The 17394-nt window shown below is 36.3% G+C and overlaps 2 protein-coding genes across 3 annotated transcripts; one reads left to right on the plus strand and one right to left on the minus strand.

Moving 5' to 3' along the window:
• Positions 1-5216: 5216 nt before the first annotated feature.
• Positions 5217-8025, plus strand: LOC107792525 (LEAF RUST 10 DISEASE-RESISTANCE LOCUS RECEPTOR-LIKE PROTEIN KINASE-like 2.4). The gene is made up of 3 exons (XM_016614748.2): positions 5217-5761; positions 5973-6427; positions 6725-8025. The coding sequence occupies exons 1-3, from the start codon at positions 5340-5342 to the stop codon at positions 7885-7887; spliced, it is 2040 nt and encodes a 679-aa protein (XP_016470234.2). The 5' UTR covers positions 5217-5339; the 3' UTR covers positions 7888-8025.
• An 808-nt stretch (positions 8026-8833) lies between these two features.
• Positions 8834-17156, minus strand: LOC107792526 (LEAF RUST 10 DISEASE-RESISTANCE LOCUS RECEPTOR-LIKE PROTEIN KINASE-like 1.2). 2 transcript variants are annotated; one of them, XM_016614749.2, is made up of 4 exons: positions 16294-17156; positions 10358-10390; positions 10002-10262; positions 8834-9930 (listed from the first exon to the last, which is right to left on the minus strand). In XM_016614749.2, exons 1-4 carry the CDS (start codon positions 17066-17068, stop codon positions 9011-9013), a joined length of 1989 nt encoding a protein of 662 aa, XP_016470235.1. In that variant the 5' UTR covers positions 17069-17156; the 3' UTR covers positions 8834-9010. The 2 variants fall into 2 exon arrangements, with proteins under 2 accessions (XP_016470235.1, XP_016470236.1); XM_016614750.2 differs by lacking the exon at positions 16294-17156 and adding an exon at positions 10601-11513.
• Between the last annotated feature and the right edge of the window lie 238 nt (positions 17157-17394).

Here is a 17394-nt window from a genome sequence, read left to right on the forward strand (position 1 = left end):
TACATAGTGAATCGTGATAATTCCTCTAGAGAGTAATTGCCTAACATTTTTATGTCTTCGTCGTATATGACGAGATTTACCGTTATACATAACGCTCACAGCCTTTCCAATTGCCGCTTGACTATCACAATGTATGCATATTGGTGCCAACGATTTGGACCAAAATGGAATGTCTTCCAAGAAATTTCGGAGCCATTCAGCTTCTTCACCGGCTTTATCTAAGGCTATGAATTCAGCCTTCATTGTAGAGCGGGCAATACAAGTTTGTTTGGACGACTTCCAAGATACCGTTCCTCCACCAATAGTGAATACATATCCACTTGTGGACTTCGAACCAGCTGAACCGATGATCCAATTTGCATCACAGTATCCCTCAATCACCGTAGGATATTTACTGTAGTGCAAAGCAAAGCCCTGGGTATGTTCTAAATATCTCAAAACTCGTTTTATTGCCATTCAATGAGATTGACCTGGATTGCTCGTGTATCGCCTCAATTTACTTATAGCACAAGCAATATCTGGTCGTGTACAATTCATGATGTACATTAAGCATCCCAACACACGAGTATAATCCAATTGTGATATGCTTTGGCCTTTGTTCTTTGCTAATGCAAGATTCACGTCAATTGGAGTCTTTGCAACTTTAAACCCTAAGTGCTTGAATTTTTCAAGTATTGTCTTAATATAATGAGATTGTGTCAATGCCAAACCTTGAGGAGTCTTATGGATCTTAATCCCCAGAATTAAATCAGCAACTCCCAAGTCCTTCATATCAAACTTGCTAGTTAGCATACACTTAGTAGCATTTATGTTGGCAATGTCATTACTCATTATCAGCATATCGTCCACATATAAGCAAACATTGACTCTGTGATTTGGAATATTTTTAATGTACACACATTTATCACATTCATTTATCTTAAAATCATTTGACAACATTGTTTGGTAAAATTTTGCATGCCATTGTTTGGGTGCTTGTTTTAGTATGTAAAGGGACTTAACAAATCTACATACCTTCTTCTTTTTACCTGGAACCACAAATCCTTCAGGTTATTCCATGTAGATTTCTTCCTCCAAATTTTCATTCAACAAGGCCGTCTTAGCATCTATTTAATGAATTTCAAGACCATACACTGCAACTAATGCTACTAATAACCGTATGGACGTATTTCTTGTAACTGAAGAGTATGTATCAAAGTAATCAAGACCTTTTCGTTGTCTATATCCTTTGACTACAAGTCTTGCCTTATATTTATCAATAATGCCATCATATTTTATTTTCCTCTTAAAGATCCATTTAGAACCCAACAATTTATTTTCAAGACAACCAATTCCCATGTATGGTTGTTCAATATGAATTCTATTTCACTATTGACTGTCTCTTTCCAAAACAATGATTCCGAAGAAGACATAGCTTCTTTAAATGTTCGAGGCTCACTTTCCAATAAGAAAGTCATAAAATCTGGTCCAAATATAGTAGGCGTTCTTTGATGTTTACTACGTCTTGGATCCTCCTGATTAAATGTACTTTCTTTTGTTTCTTTCCGAGGTCGTTTAGATCCTTCACCAATCGACTCACATTCCTTTTTTATATGGATATATATATTTTCAAAGAACTCAGCATTATTTGATTCTATAACCGTATTATTATGAATGTTAGTATTTTCTGATTTATGAACCAGAAATCGATATGCTTTACTATTAGTCACATATCCTATGAAAACACAATCAACGGTTTTCGATCCTATTTTAACCCTTTTGGGTTTAGAAATTTGTACTTTTGCCAAACACCCCTACACTTTAAAATAATTCAAGTTGAACTTCCTTCCTTTCCATTTTTCATATGGAATGGATTGTATTTTGCTATGGAGTACTCGATTTAGTATCCGGTTAGCCGTAAGAACGGCTTCCCCCACAAGTTTTGTGGGAAACTAGAACTTATCAACAATGCGTTCATCATCTTCTATAATGAACGATTTTTTCTTTCCGCAATCCCATTGGATTGAGCGCGTGTAAGGGGCCATTGTTTGATGAACAATTCCATATTCTAAACATATTTGTTCAAAAGGAGATTCTTATTCACCACCCCTTTCACTTCTTATCATTTTGATTTTCTTGTTAGGTTGCATTTAACTTAATTTTTGTATTGCTTGAATGCGTCTATTGCTTCATATTTACTATTAAGTAAGTAAACATAGCAATATCGAGTACTATCGTCAATAAAAGTTATGAAATAGTTCTTTCCACCGCGAGATGGTATTGACTTCATGTCGCAAATATCTGTGTGAATTAAGTCTAAATGATTTGAATTCCTTTCAACTGATTTATAAGGATGTTTAACATACTTAGATTCCACATATATTTGACATTTTGATTTGTCGCATTCAAACTTAGGCATTACTTCCAAGTTAATCATTTTTTGCAAGGTTTTATAATTGATATGACCCAAACGTATATGCCATAATTCATTTGACTCAAGTAAGTAAGACGAAGATGAAATTTTATTATTATTCTAACAACCATTATATTCAGCTTGAAAAAGGCCCCAGTGAGGTAACCTTTTCTTACAAACATTTCATTCTTACTTATTACAACCTTATCGGATACAAAAACACACTTAAAACCATTCTTAGCAAGAAGTCCAGCAAAGACTAAATTCTTCCTAATCTCGGGAACATGAAGGACGTTGTTTAAAGTCACCACATTGCCAGAAGTCATTTTCAGAAAGATCTTCCAACATCCTTCAATCTTGACCGTTGTAGGATTTCCCATAGAAAGCATCTCTTCGGGTCCAACAGGAGCATATGCAGCAAAAGCTTCCCTAATAGCACAAACATGGCAAGTGGCTCCATAATCAATCCACCACTCCTTAGGATTTCCCACCAGATTGCATTCAGAAAGCATAACACACAAGTTATCAACATCTTTATGCTTTTCAACCATGTTTGCTTGAACCTTCTTCTTGTCTTTCTTCGGAGCACAGCACTCCGTAGATTTGTGTCCATCTTTCTCACAGTTGTAGCAATTTCCATTGAACCACTTCTTGCTTAGGTTACTTTTCGGTCCAGAAGTCTGCTTCCTCTTTCTCTTATTTTGAAAAGGATCCTCAACAATGTTTGCTTCCATTATTGTTGAGTTTCCACGGCCTCTCTTTTCAGCAGCTTTGTTGTCCTCTTCGATTCTCAACCGAACAATGAGATCTTCAAGTGACATCTCCTTGCGTTTGTTTTTCAAGTAGTTTTTGAAGTCCTTCCACAAATGAGGCAACTTCTCAATCATCGCTGCTACTTGGAATGCTTCATTGATGACAAGACCTTCAATGAAAATTCTGTTAGTAAAAATACTAAAATTACTACTTTCAACATCAGTATTAATTCGATTTATACCTTCAACAAGGAGATCGTGAATAATCACTTGCAATTTCTGGACTTGGGTAATAACAGACTTGCTATCTACCATTTTGTAGTCCAAAAACTTAGCGGCAACGAATTTTTTCAACTCGACATCTTTAGTTTTGTATTTCTTTTCAAGCGCAGTCCACAATTCTGTTGACGTCTCCACGCCACTGTAGACGTTATACAAATCGTCCTCCAGTCTGCTAAGAATATAATTCTTGCACAGAAAATCAGAATGCTTCCACGCCGCAATCACGAGAAAGCGTTCATTCTCTGGAGTTTCATCGGGCAGCACAAGAACATCTTCCTTAATGAACTTCTGCAGACTTAAAGTGGTCAGGTAGAAGAACATCTTCTACTGTCACCGCTTGAAATCAATCTCGAAAATTTTTTCGGGTTTTTCTGCTGGTGCTAATGTCGGTGTTCGGCTTGTCGATGCCTTGGCAGTCACCATCGGAACAGTTTGGTTTCCGTTATCATTAGTCATTTCTGTAAAAGAATGACACAAGCAAACGTTAAAATCACATATATTTTAATCTCCAACGGAGTAGAAAATCACAAAGGTTTTAATCTCCAGAACAGTGAATATAACACAAATACAGAAAATAATAAATTCCTTAAGCTTGTTAGTAAACTATATTTGTAAACTAATTCTGGAAAAATAAAATAACATATAAACAGAAAATGTAAACGAAACAAGAATGAATCCGAGCTCGCTGAATTCATAGTGTTTCCTTAAGGAATTTAATCCCCTCCTAGTACCCAAGGTTATGGATTATTTCCTCCTGGGATAGAACGAATTACACACTGGTGTAGTGGTACTTCTAACCCTAGTGTTTCAACGAACACAAAGTTCGGTAGCAAATCACATTTACTGTTGCTTTCTTTGAAGATAAAACTATGTAGAAGAAAGAAGGAGAACTCAAAAAATCGTATGGAAAATCTGAGAGAATGGACTTGTATTTATAGCCAATGTTGGTTTGAAAACTGAAGAGGTGCAACTCTTCAGAATGACTGTTTATGCAAAATGGCCATAACATAAATGACTAATTTATGCAATAATAATCCGGGAATTGAAGAGGGATGTTAATTTTCAGTTACACAACCAAAAAACTGAAAACGGGTAACGGAAAAACGTTTAATATTCCGTTGGATTTTAATATTACTATTAATATTCTGTTATTAATATTTACTATTAACAAATAAATTTGGTCCAAAAAATTAATCCATCAATTGACCAAATCCAAATCCAAATTGGAAGCTGAGCGAGAGAGCAACAACGGTACGAGGCTTGCCTTATTTTGAATTCTTTAAGAGCTAGAAGAAGAGTAATTGCTTATATACCCATTAAAAACCTCTTTTTTTTCCAATATGGGACAATGTTCCTTTGTAAGGGGGAAAAACTTAAAATTTTCATTTTGCTCTATTTTCCATTCACCATCTTTTAAGCCATATTAATGCTTAAAAAACCCAACATAATTTGTGTACCGACTGCGAGTATTTTTAACTTTTTGTGCCGTGGAAGCTTGAAATATGAATTCTCAGTCATATAATTGGAAGTTTGCAACAGCGGACTTCTTCGTATCTCTGTATAAAGTAAAGTATGGAAAGACCAAAAATTTCAAAAGAAGTATTTTTTATTTTTTGTGCCGTGGAGGCTTGAATATTTCATGGAATGGTATATTGGTCATCCGTTTTAATTAAAGCAGGTCAAAGTCTTTGTTGAGGAAGCCGTAAGTGTTGACAATTCTGAGCCCATTAAACTAGTACCTGTTTCTTACTTGATTCAACTGTTTCAATTGACTTGAATTCAGCTCTTACTTGATTCAGCTGTTTCAGTTGACTTGAATTCAACTCTTTAACCAGATCGAGAGAGTGTTTTGATCGGTTCTTGATTCTGCAACTTTGAAATTTATATAGTATTCATATGCTCCAGAGCTAGAAATGGTTATGTTATACTTAAATCAACTCTCGACCTGTTTCCTCCTTACCTTAGTCACCACAATTCCATCATCTTACAGCTTTTTGTTTGAAGGTGAGAGTATAAATTGTGAAGCTGCTTACAACTGTGGAAATATACATGGTGTTAAGTATCCTTTCTGGGGAGGTAGTGCGCGACCAAGACCATGTGGCCGAGACGATTACTTTCTTGATTGCAAAGATAATCTGTCCTCTTTACCTGTTCCTTTCTTATCACGAAGAAAATACGTCGGCTATCAACCTTCAAAATTTCGTGTACTTACAATTAATGAATCCTCAACTCGAATGAGGATTGTGCATGATAATCTTTGGCTTAACGTTTGTCCAAAATCTTCTTCTTTGTCCAATCTCAACAAGTACAACACCACCTTAATCAACGGTCTCAGGTAAGTACTAGCTAGTGGTGGATCAAGTTGTTTGGTTCGCATGTTTGATGCATAAGTATATTTTAGTACTACAAACTATGTCAAACTGACTGAATCATGTTATATGTTTGTATCTCTTTTGAGATATTTGTCTTTTGTTATCTGATTTATCGTCGTTCAAGGTTTACTTTTCTAGCTTCCACACGACACCTGATTATTTCGATCCTAACAGGTACATCCCTGGAACTAGATTTATAAACATATTCTACGGCTGCAATCCTGAGGTTCTGTCACAGGTGCAGCTGCCAAGCAATATTAATTGTTCTGTGATAGGAACAACCAACACTGGTGTTTTCTTTGCTGATGAAATTGTTGGAAATTATGTTAAAGGATGTTCTTTCAGTATTATGGTTCCTCTTGTTTCTACTGCTTATACGCAACTGTGGGACGCAACTCTAAAGCTGCAGGAGGCTGTGAATGAGGGGTTTGAAGTGGATTATAGTGATGCCTCAGGTAGCTGTTTGGCTTGTCAAGATTCAGGAGGGATATGTGAATTTGATAACGAGTTTCGTTGTTGTTGTGGAGATACAACTCTTCCTTTTATCTGTCCAGTTGATGAAAAGTTAGTTTTGATGCAACCAAACACTAATTTTGCAAGAAAGATTCATTTACTCAAGTTGACAACAGGTATGACTCACTTCCCTCCTAGTTCATGCTCTTTTCTAAAGGGCAGCCTGGTGCACTAAGCTTTCGCTATGCGCGGGGTTCGGGAAAGGGCCAGACCACAAGGGTCTATTGTAGGCGGTCATACCCTGCATTTCTGCAAGAGACTGTTTTCACGGCTCGAACCTGTGACATTCTAGTTACATGACAACAACTTTACTAATTACGCCAAGGCTCACCCTCATATTTGCAGCCTACATGAGAATTGAGATTTAATATTCCCTCAAAGACTACCAATAATTTTTCTTCCTCTTGTAACAGGAATTTCAGTTGCTGGAATTGGGATTTTAATCTTCTTTGGAATAATGTACGCACAATATAGAAAATCATTCAAGAAGTGCATAAGACTAATCAACGGCAAAACAGAAGATCAGAGTCTAGAGGCCTTACTTAAGCAATATGGATCACTGGCAACAAAGAGATACAGCTATAGGGAAATCAAGAAAATGACACACGGATTCAACGATAAGCTTGGTGAAGGAGGTTATGGAGGGGTTTACAAAGGTATTCTTGCTAACGGCCGTGTTGTTGCAGTAAAGATTCTGAAAGCAACTAAAGGTGATGGAGAAGAATTTATCAATGAGGTTGCAAGCATCAGTCGAACATCCCATGTTAATGTCGTGTCTCTTTTGGGATATTGTGTTGATGGGAGAAAAAGAGCTCTTATTTATGACTTCATGCCAAATGGATCCCTAGAAAAATACATATATAGTGATGGCTCTCACTTGGGACTGCAAAGATTGTATCAAATTGCAGTTGGAATTGCAAAAGGATTGGAATATCTGCACCGGGGATGCAACACAAGAATTTTGCATTTTGACATAAAGCCTCACAATATACTCCTTGATGAGGAATTCTGTCCTAAAATATCAGATTTTGGTTTGGCTAAACTCTGCACAAGGAAAGAAAGCATTGTATCTATGTTAGGAGCACGAGGGACGATTGGTTATATTGCTCCTGAAGTCATCAGTAGGAGTTTTGGAGGAGTCTCACACAAGTCTGATGTCTATAGTTATGGAATGATGGTTCTAGAAATGGTCGGAGGAAGAAAAAATGTGAAAGAAGACGTAAGCCATACAAGTGAGATATATTTTCCTTACTGGGCGTATCAGCACGTTCAGCTAGACGATGAGCTGAAACTTCAAGGGATTATAAACAAAGAAGAAGAAGAAACTGCAAGGAAGATGATATTAGTAGGTTTGTGGTGCATACAAACCGATCCAGCAGTAAGGCCATCGATGAGCAAAGTTATTGACATGTTAGAAGGTAACTTGACATTAGAAGTACCACCAAAACCTTTATTATGTACTCCTTATTGTTCAGGAAGACATTCTTTGAGCGCGCAAGGAATGCCCCTTAAAGCCTTCTTGATTTCTCCTTCAAGTTCAGCTCTTAGTTCTTCTGAAGCATCTACTATTTTATAGTCCTTCATATATTTTCATGGCTGCCAATGAAGAAACTTTCTACAAGAGTTCTAATGAACTTCAATTTGTGTCTGTAATTATGAGTTTTTGACTTGAATAATCCACCGTGAAATATATGTATTTCAGTATATTGTACTAGGGTGTATCTAAGGAAATGTTTATGATTTATGAAGAATGGTCTCTAATCCCCCTGAGCCTCGGAGAAACAGTCAAGTTGTCTCCATGTGACCTGTAGCTCATGGGTTCAAGCCGTGAAATCGGCCATTGATGCTTGCATCAGGGTAGGCTGCCTACATCACACCCCCTTGGGGTGCGGCCCTTCTCCAGCCCCGGCGTAAACACGGGATGCTTTGTGCACCGGGCTTCCCTTTTAGTCTCTAATACCCTTCAGAAGTTTAAACACTTCTCTATCAAGAAAACCACATTTTTAATTATACACAATGTGGAGAGTTTCATTAGAATATCAAGAACAGGCTCTCATTTCTTTCCTCTTTTATGACAGTACAATAATTTCATGAGCTTCTCTGCTTCTTCAGTTTATCAGATCAAGAATGGTCTCAGATTGATCACTGCATTAACCCCCGCCCCAATGAAAAAAAGAAGAAGATATCACTGAGATGTGGTCTTGATGAAAGAGCACTGTGCTGAAAGCAACTCGAGTAAAGAAAATTAAAGCTAGATCAATAGAAAGGAGCGATCACGTAGAATCTGGATTGTACAACAACAACAACAAACCCAGTGAATTCCATGTAGAATCCGGATTGTAAAAAGTAGAAACACTTTGTGTTGCTTAGTAGCAGTAAACTTTTATTTTATGTTCAAAATCAGTCAAGTAGGTCTACTACACTATGGTCTATGCAGATAATATACTCTTGACTAAACGCTCTTGTAAAACTTAATCTTAATCTTCTATTGCAAGCTACAAAATGAATCAGCAGACTTGAGAAGATGAAATCGAATAAGAATTGTCAAATTAAACAAGCTGCATTGAAATATTTACATCCTCCTTCATGCCGAAAATCAAGTTAATCAAAGCTTATGAAATTCAGGTTTGGCAACCAACATAGCAGGTGCTCAAGTACCACCCTAGAGAACAGCAGAAAACTTGCAATGTGAGCAAAAACTAGGAGTTGGGTGTCGTTGGACTGCTGCTCCATTTTGTAGTAACCGAATCAGGTGATACTAATAACGTGATACTATTCAACAACCCTGTATCATCATCAGGACATTCCTTATCTGTTTTCCCTGTTGTTTTATTAATTCTCTGAATTCTCATCAGCGCCTCCACGACTTCCTGCATAGATGGTCTCAATTCCCTATCACTCTGTAGACACTGAAATGCCAACTCCGCCACTGCAGTAATCATCGACCTTACTTTGTCATCAGTGTCAAACCCAAGATTTGAATCCACCAACTCATGTAATGCATTGCCTTGAATCTTGTTAATGGCCATATTCGACAAATTTATTTCATGCCGGTGCCTACAGATATCAACAGCAGGCAGTGATGATATAAGCTCAATTAGAACCACTCCGAAACTATAAACATCACTTTTGTCAGTGAGCTGATAGCACTCGTGGTACTCGGGATCAACATATCCAGGAGTACCCTGTGGAGCTGTTGAGACGTGAGTAACATCCGTTGGGAAAAGCCGAGACAAGCCAAAATCTGCTACTTTAACACAGAAATTGTTGTCTAAGAGGATATTGTTAGTTTTTACATCTCGGTGAATGACATCTGAAGCATGGAGATAGGCTAATGCACTTGCTGTTTCTATGGAAATCTTCATTCGTGTATTCCATGAAAGCGATCCAGGCTTTGAATGTACACCATGTAAATGATCAGAAACTGTTCCATTGGGAATGTATTCGTAAACAAGTAGAAGCTCCCTGGAATGGCGAGATGTGCATCCGTAAAGGGTGACTAGGTTTGGATGATGCAACCGTGTTAAGATATCAATTTCGTTCATGAATTGCTCAACCCTCTTGCAGTTGTTTTCATATAAACGTTTTACAGCAACTACACGCCCATCTCGAAGTTTACCTATAATCATCATATCCAAACTCAGTCACACATTAGCAACTAGAAGTTCAATATAGGATCAGTCTTCTTACCTTTGTATACTGTGCCATATCCACCATCTCCAAGCTCTTTCTTGGAATCAAAATTGTTAGTGGCTTCATCTAGTTCATTGTAATCAAAGAGGTGAACTCCGATTAAGGTAGTAGCCTTTTCGGGGTCTTTTATTGAGGAGGGATACGAAAGAATGCTTGTGGAGAACAACGATGAACCAGCATAAATTTTCTTCTGTCTACAACGATAGATAAAGAAAATTACACCTGCCATCAAAGCGGTAGACGCAGCTGCACCAACTCCTGCAAGAAGAAATGCATATTGCAATTTTCTTGAGCATTCTTGAGAATAGAGGATATAAGATAAATCAAAGTGAAAAACTTCAGAGGTCAATCACCTATGCCAACCTTCAATCCGATTTTGTTTCTTCCTGAAACGAAAACATAACAGATGATCAACTGATACAAAAGTATAACTAATCAGCTACTATCACTTAAAGTGGAAACTTTTTTTCCCTTAATATGATCAATAAATAACAGAATGGCTTGGCATTTTTATCTAGGACTTGAGGAAATTTTTTCTGCACAATAGATGGAAATCTGGTCAAACATGGATTTAAACTTATAGCTTCTAGATTTACCATGAAGGCAAGTTCTTTGTTGGGGTTGGTCTTTGCAAATGCAAATAAATTCATTATTTTGAACACCACAGTGCCCTCCACTATGCTGGCAAGCTCTACAATTAGTCCCATCCCATTGTAGAAAGAATCCCTTTTGCAGAACTTGCATGTAATTCATTTTTAGCAATCTATCTAGAGAGTCAGTCTCAACAAGGGCGTAAACAGGATCCTGACACGATTCGACTGAATAGTTATAGTGCTCCAAAAGCTCAGTATGAAAAACAGCAAAAGAATGATGAGTGGCATTGCTAGCACAAATCACAGCATATGTCTCCCTTTCATAAGGTTGAGTACAGTCATAGAAGAAGAAGAGATCTGCAGTGTTAGGCCCTGAGCGAAACGGAGTGCCCCTGAGGCTAAAATTATGTGTTGGTACTGGACATTTGTTATCTTCATCAAACACATCTGCTTTAGCTAGGAGAATTGAGTTGTTTGTATAAACTACTTCCTTAATGATAAATTCATCACCAGAAATATGAAGAAAGGGCTTATCCTTATTGCAGGTGACATTATAAGCTGGTAAGCCACAATAAGGTGGTTGTTTCTCAGGAATCCAAAAGGGGTATGATATCTTAACTCCATTACCACAACTATGTGTAATACAAGCACTAGAATTGAGGTATATAGAGAGAGTGTCATCTGCTAAGGTAATGAAAAGAATAGCAATGACAAGAACAGAAACAGATTTCTTGACCATGAATAGGCTTTGAAGGTTCATGTTATGTCTAAAACAAGAAGAAAGAACAAAGGAGGGAGGAGGAACAGAACAATATATTTTGGTATAGAGGAAAGCATTAGGATTATAGTTGTAAGCAATTGGTGTAATATATCTTATATAAATCAAATATTCAAACTTGTCTTTCGTTTTGTCTGATTATTTTGCCCAATGAAGACAACCTATGTTTTATAACTTGAAGCAACTATAAAAAAAATGTGGTCCCCATCCACTGGCCTTTAGGTCAATCAGACGACTTTGTACAGTTATTATTGACTTGACTCTAGTCCACTATAATGCGATGATTGGGTTGTTATATTTCTTTTCTGACCACTTTAGGTTGTTGTTACATACCCTGTCTTTGTTAAGTCTTTAAGGCCAAGTAATACATCAAATTGGGACGTGTTAAAATGTTATTGTGAAGTCATGGAGATGAGTTTAAATTTTATGCACTGAGAGTGTAAGAAATATTTAAATCATCATGTCATTTAAAAGGTAATTACAAGTAACTATATTATCTAAGTATTGATCGATAACCTAAATTAAATGGTAAATAACCTAGTATACAGTGTATTTTTTTTTTTTTACACTACCAGTGTTGTAGTCCATATAACTTAAATCCTATAAGGTTTCCGTAGAAGAAGTTATACATTCGATCATATAACAGTCAATCAATTACATATGGGTTCGACTTTATGAATCTTTATAGTCATTCCTCTCTACTTAAAAGTCCGTTTTATCTAATTTATCCTTTTAAGTCACATATCCTATGTACCCAAATGAAATGCCGAAAGATTGAATGTTGACAAGCAAACCATGAATATTTGTGTTGATACACGAAAACTTCTGTATTAACTTAACACCAACAATAGAAAAGCCTGAGTCGTGAAGTCAGGTTAAAATGAAATTCAGGTGTGCAGGTGTGAAAGTAGAACATAGTAATTGCATTATGTAGAAGCAAACAACAATATATGCAAGTCTTACTATTAGCTGACGTCAAATTCCAACTACTACCTTTTAAGCAAGTCAAGATATAGTTAAAATATTAGTATAAGGAAAAGGGAGATTGGAAAAATTGAGATTTGAGCAATGTGGGGATAAAATGATTTGAGTTTAGATTGAGTGTAGGACCTTAGGTTTCTAAATTGAGTTGGTTGAACCGAAAGTGAAGAAATGAGGAGGAAAAAAGAGTACTCTAACTTCTGTTTAGTCACCATGTTCACATTCCCTTTTAAGGACTAACTATCTAAAGGAAATATCGATGCAACGCGAAATGAGCTATTTCGGTAGAATTCTCCCACCTATTTCGATCAACTCAATTAAATTTCATAAACGATCAAGTTTTACTAAAAAAATAAAATTATCGATTGAAATTGATTGGTATTTTAAAATGACCGACCGAAATAACTGACCGATTTTGATCGGTTTTTTGAATATTAATTTTGATTTATTTTAAATGAAAAGCTGATCAAAGTTGGTCGTTTTCTTGAAAAATAAATTTTGCGAGGCGCAAAATATAGTTTCCGGTATTTTGCAGTAAAAACACCGAAAGGAGTTGGTTGGATTCATAAAAAAATTTAAAAAATAAAATATTTTGAAAAACTGACAATTGGTTTTTTGACCGATCGAAGTTGGTCGCTAGCGGCCGATTTTGACCGAATTTCTAGTAGTGAAACTTTTGAACAAAATGTCCTAGTGAATCAGCAGGATTTTCTAATAGATGGACTTGCCATAAGGCCTGACAATTCATCAGTAGTTTAGTATAAATTGTATCGTAACTTTAAAATAAATTATTCACAAAATCTGATGGATCAGCCAGAGTTCGTAAATTTGGGACAAATTGCTCACAATTCCTAACGAATCACAAGAAGTTTCTAAGAAATTTTACCAGCACGCTTTGCTTCAAAATTGATCCAATTGGTCCAGATCAATTCCAAATTTGCTATTCAATATTCTATTACTAATCCTAACATTTCCAATGGTTGGATTCAACCTAGACCTTCAAATAGCAATAAACTTACGCTTTCTTCTTCAACAGTTAAGCTCAAAAAATCTAATAATAATGTTCAAGTTTCTTCACCAAATTGACAACAAATAAGCAATGAGTCTTCAAGTTTTCACAATATATGTGAAGAAGACGGAAAAGAAGGAGGGAAAAAAAGAGGAGGAAGAGCACAAGTTTGAGGATATCTATATTTGTTAAAATTTAACGGGATAGCCAATAAGAGAAATTTCTTCAAACACCTTTTTCCCTATAAAAATTTCACGGGACATCCAATTTAGTTGCCCCTATTTAACGTTTACTAACTCTAAAAAAAATCAATTGGTACTCAAAGTAAGATAACTTCACACCAGCTGACTCCCCATCCTCCTCCTCCGCCCCGAGGAAAGAACTTTAGAGCGAACATTAATTGAAAATTTTAACATTGCGTCTAAAGTTTGCACTGTTACGAGGAGAACTCCAGACGCAAAAATTACCTGAATTTCCTAATTTTTGGAACTTCATACGCGACATATGAAGTGTGCTCCAAAGTGGGTAAAATTTAAAAATTTTGCAATGCTAGTATAAGTTCAATAATGATCCAAAAAATGAGTATATCTGCACTTTTTACCAGGAAATGCTATCTAGTTTATGGTATTGAAACGGGCATCGCTTAAATGGGTTTACGCTGGGTGGTTTCCAACTCTAACCTTATTATTTGGGCTGGCCTTTGGCAGTCTATAATGAGCTATTAGAGGGAGAAATTCAAAAATAACCAGATTTACAAGTGGTCATTCAAAAATAGCCACAGTTTCAAAAATAATCGAAATTTAGTTACTTTTCATATAAAGATAAATCTGAACGAAAACACTGTTCAAAATCCGGAAAATACTCCAACATAATATACTGGAGTTCCAGTATACTTATGCTGGAACTACAGCATATTATAATGGAGATCCAACATAAGTATGTTGGAACTCCAGCATAATATACTGGAAATTGGTTCAGTATAATATGCTGGAAGTTCATACACAGATGCTCCAATCTCCAGTATATTATGCTAGAACTTTCCGCGTGTTGGAGTTCCAGCATAATATGCTGGAAGTTCATACACAGGTGCACCGATCTCCAGTATATTATGCTGGACCAGTCACTGTTGCAGCAAAATAATGGCTATTTTTCAATGACTTTGCAAACACTGCTATTTTTGAATGACCAGTCCAAAAACTGGCTAGCCCGTGCTATTTTAACGCTATTAGATCTTATTAAGGCATGCATTGACCTCGGCTCTTTCTACCTAGTTGGGAAAATGATACTGTATAGCTGCTCCCAAAATAATAGCCGGAAAAATATTATTTATTGTATATTTGTTATATACGTTCTGTATGTTATATACAAAAGTTATACAAACTTTATACACTTTTTCGGCTACCGAATTTAAATAGTTTCTGGTGCGGGCTAAAAGTGAAAAATGCCCTTTTTAGTTATTGAGCATTCTACCGGATTTTATTCTTATGTTTTATATTTATTATCAGGCATTTTCTTTGTGGTTGACCTATGAAGAGCTAAAAGACTAACAAGTACAAACCATACAAAAGTAATGAATTATATTTGTTAACGGTCCAGCGAAAGTACAAAAATTAAATGGGAAACAAACGAAAGAGCTAAAACATATTTACATCGAATTATCATATGACTATAGGAGCAATTATAAATGGAGCGCCATTCATATTTTTTGCCACAACATGATGAGGAAGTAATCAAAAAAGAGTATGATGGTGAGAATGAGGTGGAGTAGAGGAAGAGGAAATTTTGGACATGCATTTGTAAGAGAAAGTTTACATTTCTCGATTTATGAGATTTCATTGAATTTATCTGTTTATAGTGTCACAAGATTCAAACAACCTGAACTTTGACCATAATTTAGAATGTATTCATCTCCGTTTAGTATTTGGAGAATTGCAATATATAGCAATTTTGTGTATTTTTAAATATTAAAGTTTTTAATATAATTAATTATTTTAAGGTGATTTGAATTTGACGGCTTTTGATAAGATAAAAGTGTCAAATAAATTAGGAAGAAAAGAGTAGAACTTACGATTTCCAAAAGATTCTGGGTTTGGAGCTTAGCAACTCAAAAAATTAAGGGGCATTTTAGCAGTGATGTAGTACTAGTTTGTTGATAAGTAGTTCATCCATATTAGTGTTGGATTCAATAATATTCTAGCCTTTAGCCGTTTACTTAATTTTTCTGCAATATTGAACTATTAACGACCCACCTAACTGCTGCTCCAGTTTTGTGGATTAGGCCAACGAGATTTGAATAGGGTGAAAAGCAAATATGAATTGCTGCGAAACTTAGCTGAGTTATGAAGGCACTAATGTTGAGATGGTGATAGGGCTATGATATTTTGTGACAAAGTCAAAATTCTAAAGCCAGCTAGTCAATGACCCTAATACCATTGACGTTAATGACTGTCCTACTAAAAGAAATGGAATGAGAGAAAAAAGTCTTCGCGTTATCTCTACCCTTCAATCATACAGCAACCAAAAGTTTAACCTTGATATAGAAAGATCAACAGCTACACAAAGCAGCAAAATTGGACGATACTGATCACAATTTTATCAGAGACAACAACAACAAGAAGAAATCCCGTGGGTCTGGGAACAAAGTGTGTATGCATACCTAAGAAGGTAGAGAGGTTATTTCCAATAAAACACAATATTATCTGAGAATGAAACAGAAATACCTAAGTACTCATACTAGAACAAGGATTTAACACATAGACATAATCAGTATAAAGAATTTCTACGGATCATCGAACAGGTAATTACCCATAATTCTGCAAAAGGCTGCTAATTACCCATAGCAGCAACTTTACCAATTACACTACGGTCCCCTTCTAAACTATCATCAGTGTATCTATATATAAATAAAACATCGGAAAGAAAACGTACCTTTGCAGTGATCAAACTTTACGGTGCCATCTTTGCAATAGCACAAGGACTCGTTGGTTGAATTGTCGTAACCACAACGCCCGTCTGATGCCTCACACTTGCCGCACTCCGTTGCGATCCGCCAGTCCAGCACGAACCCCTCGTCCATTGCCGCGCCAAGTCCTCTAGTGAACTCCTCACCCACAGCCACACCGAGTTCTCGATTCCTCCCACTGTCCATCACCGTCGCCACCACTTTCTTGTCACAAATTCCGTACCAATTCAAATGATCAGGCTCATTATCCTCAACATATAAATATGACTTGTTTCGACCCGAATTTAAGCAATCTAACGGACGACCGGATGAAAGCGAATTGATACAGTTAAAATAGAAGGTAAGGTTTAGATCAAGCTCTGAATATTTTAATGGCAAATCTCCCAGAGTGAGGTTATGATGTACCCTGGGGCAAGCTGTGCTACCAAAAGCATCAATATCCACCAGGGTAAGGGAGTAGGTGCTGTAATTTATGTCTTTAACGAAGAAAGAATCATTTGAAATGTTAAGAATTGGATTGTTTTGAGAGCAGTGGATCCCAAATCCTGGATAACCACAGTACCGTGGAGATGTGGAGTTGAAACTGTCAAGGCTCCAAAAAGGATACGAAATATTACGACCATGGCAGATAAATGGAGGACAATATGCAAAGGATGTATTAGTATTAGCTTCACTGGAGTTGATGAACAAAGGAAGAAGGAGAAAGACGAAGAAGAAGGAGAATAATTGACTTGGACACATAATGTTTGATGAAATGCAGTACCGAGTATTGTGGTTTACATGTAGCTAAGACTACCAAATATTATATTTCTTATAATTGACTTGGTCATAGAGAAATTAGTAGGAAACGTCGAATTTGGCAGCTAAATTTCTCTTCCATACCTTATTAGTCAAGACAGTTACATATATAAAGGAACCAGACAAATTTGGTTTGAATGTGATCGTTATTGTGAATTTGTGATTAGTAAAGAAAGACAAGATGAAATTTCTATAATTTATTCATTGGAATATAGGAATGTAAAATGGAGAAGAAGGTGACAGGCGCCAAGTATGCGTGTGGAAAATAT

The sequence above is a fragment of the Nicotiana tabacum genome, chromosome 20 (genome assembly GCF_000715075.1).
Source record: "Nicotiana tabacum cultivar K326 chromosome 20, ASM71507v2, whole genome shotgun sequence".
Lineage (NCBI taxonomy): Eukaryota > Viridiplantae > Streptophyta > Magnoliopsida > Solanales > Solanaceae > Nicotiana > Nicotiana tabacum.

Coding starts and splice junctions, on each gene's coding strand:
- LOC107792525 (XM_016614748.2), top strand. CDS start 5,340: ATGGTTATGTTATACTTAAATCAACTCTCGACCTGTTTCCTCCTTACC. Junction 5,762..5,972: donor ACCTTAATCAACGGTCTCAG/GTAAGTACTAGC, acceptor CGATCCTAACAG/GTACATCCCTGGAACTAGAT. Junction 6,428..6,724: donor TTTACTCAAGTTGACAACAG/GTATGACTCACT, acceptor CTCTTGTAACAG/GAATTTCAGTTGCTGGAATT.
- LOC107792526 (XM_016614749.2), bottom strand. CDS start 17,068: ATGTGTCCAAGTCAATTATTCTCCTTCTTCTTCGTCTTTCTCCTTCTT. Junction 10,263..10,357: donor CGGATTGAAGGTTGGCATAG/GTGATTGACCTC, acceptor TTCTTCTTGCAG/GAGTTGGTGCAGCTGCGTCT. Junction 9,931..10,001: donor ATATGGCACAGTATACAAAG/GTAAGAAGACTG, acceptor TGATGATTATAG/GTAAACTTCGAGATGGGCGT.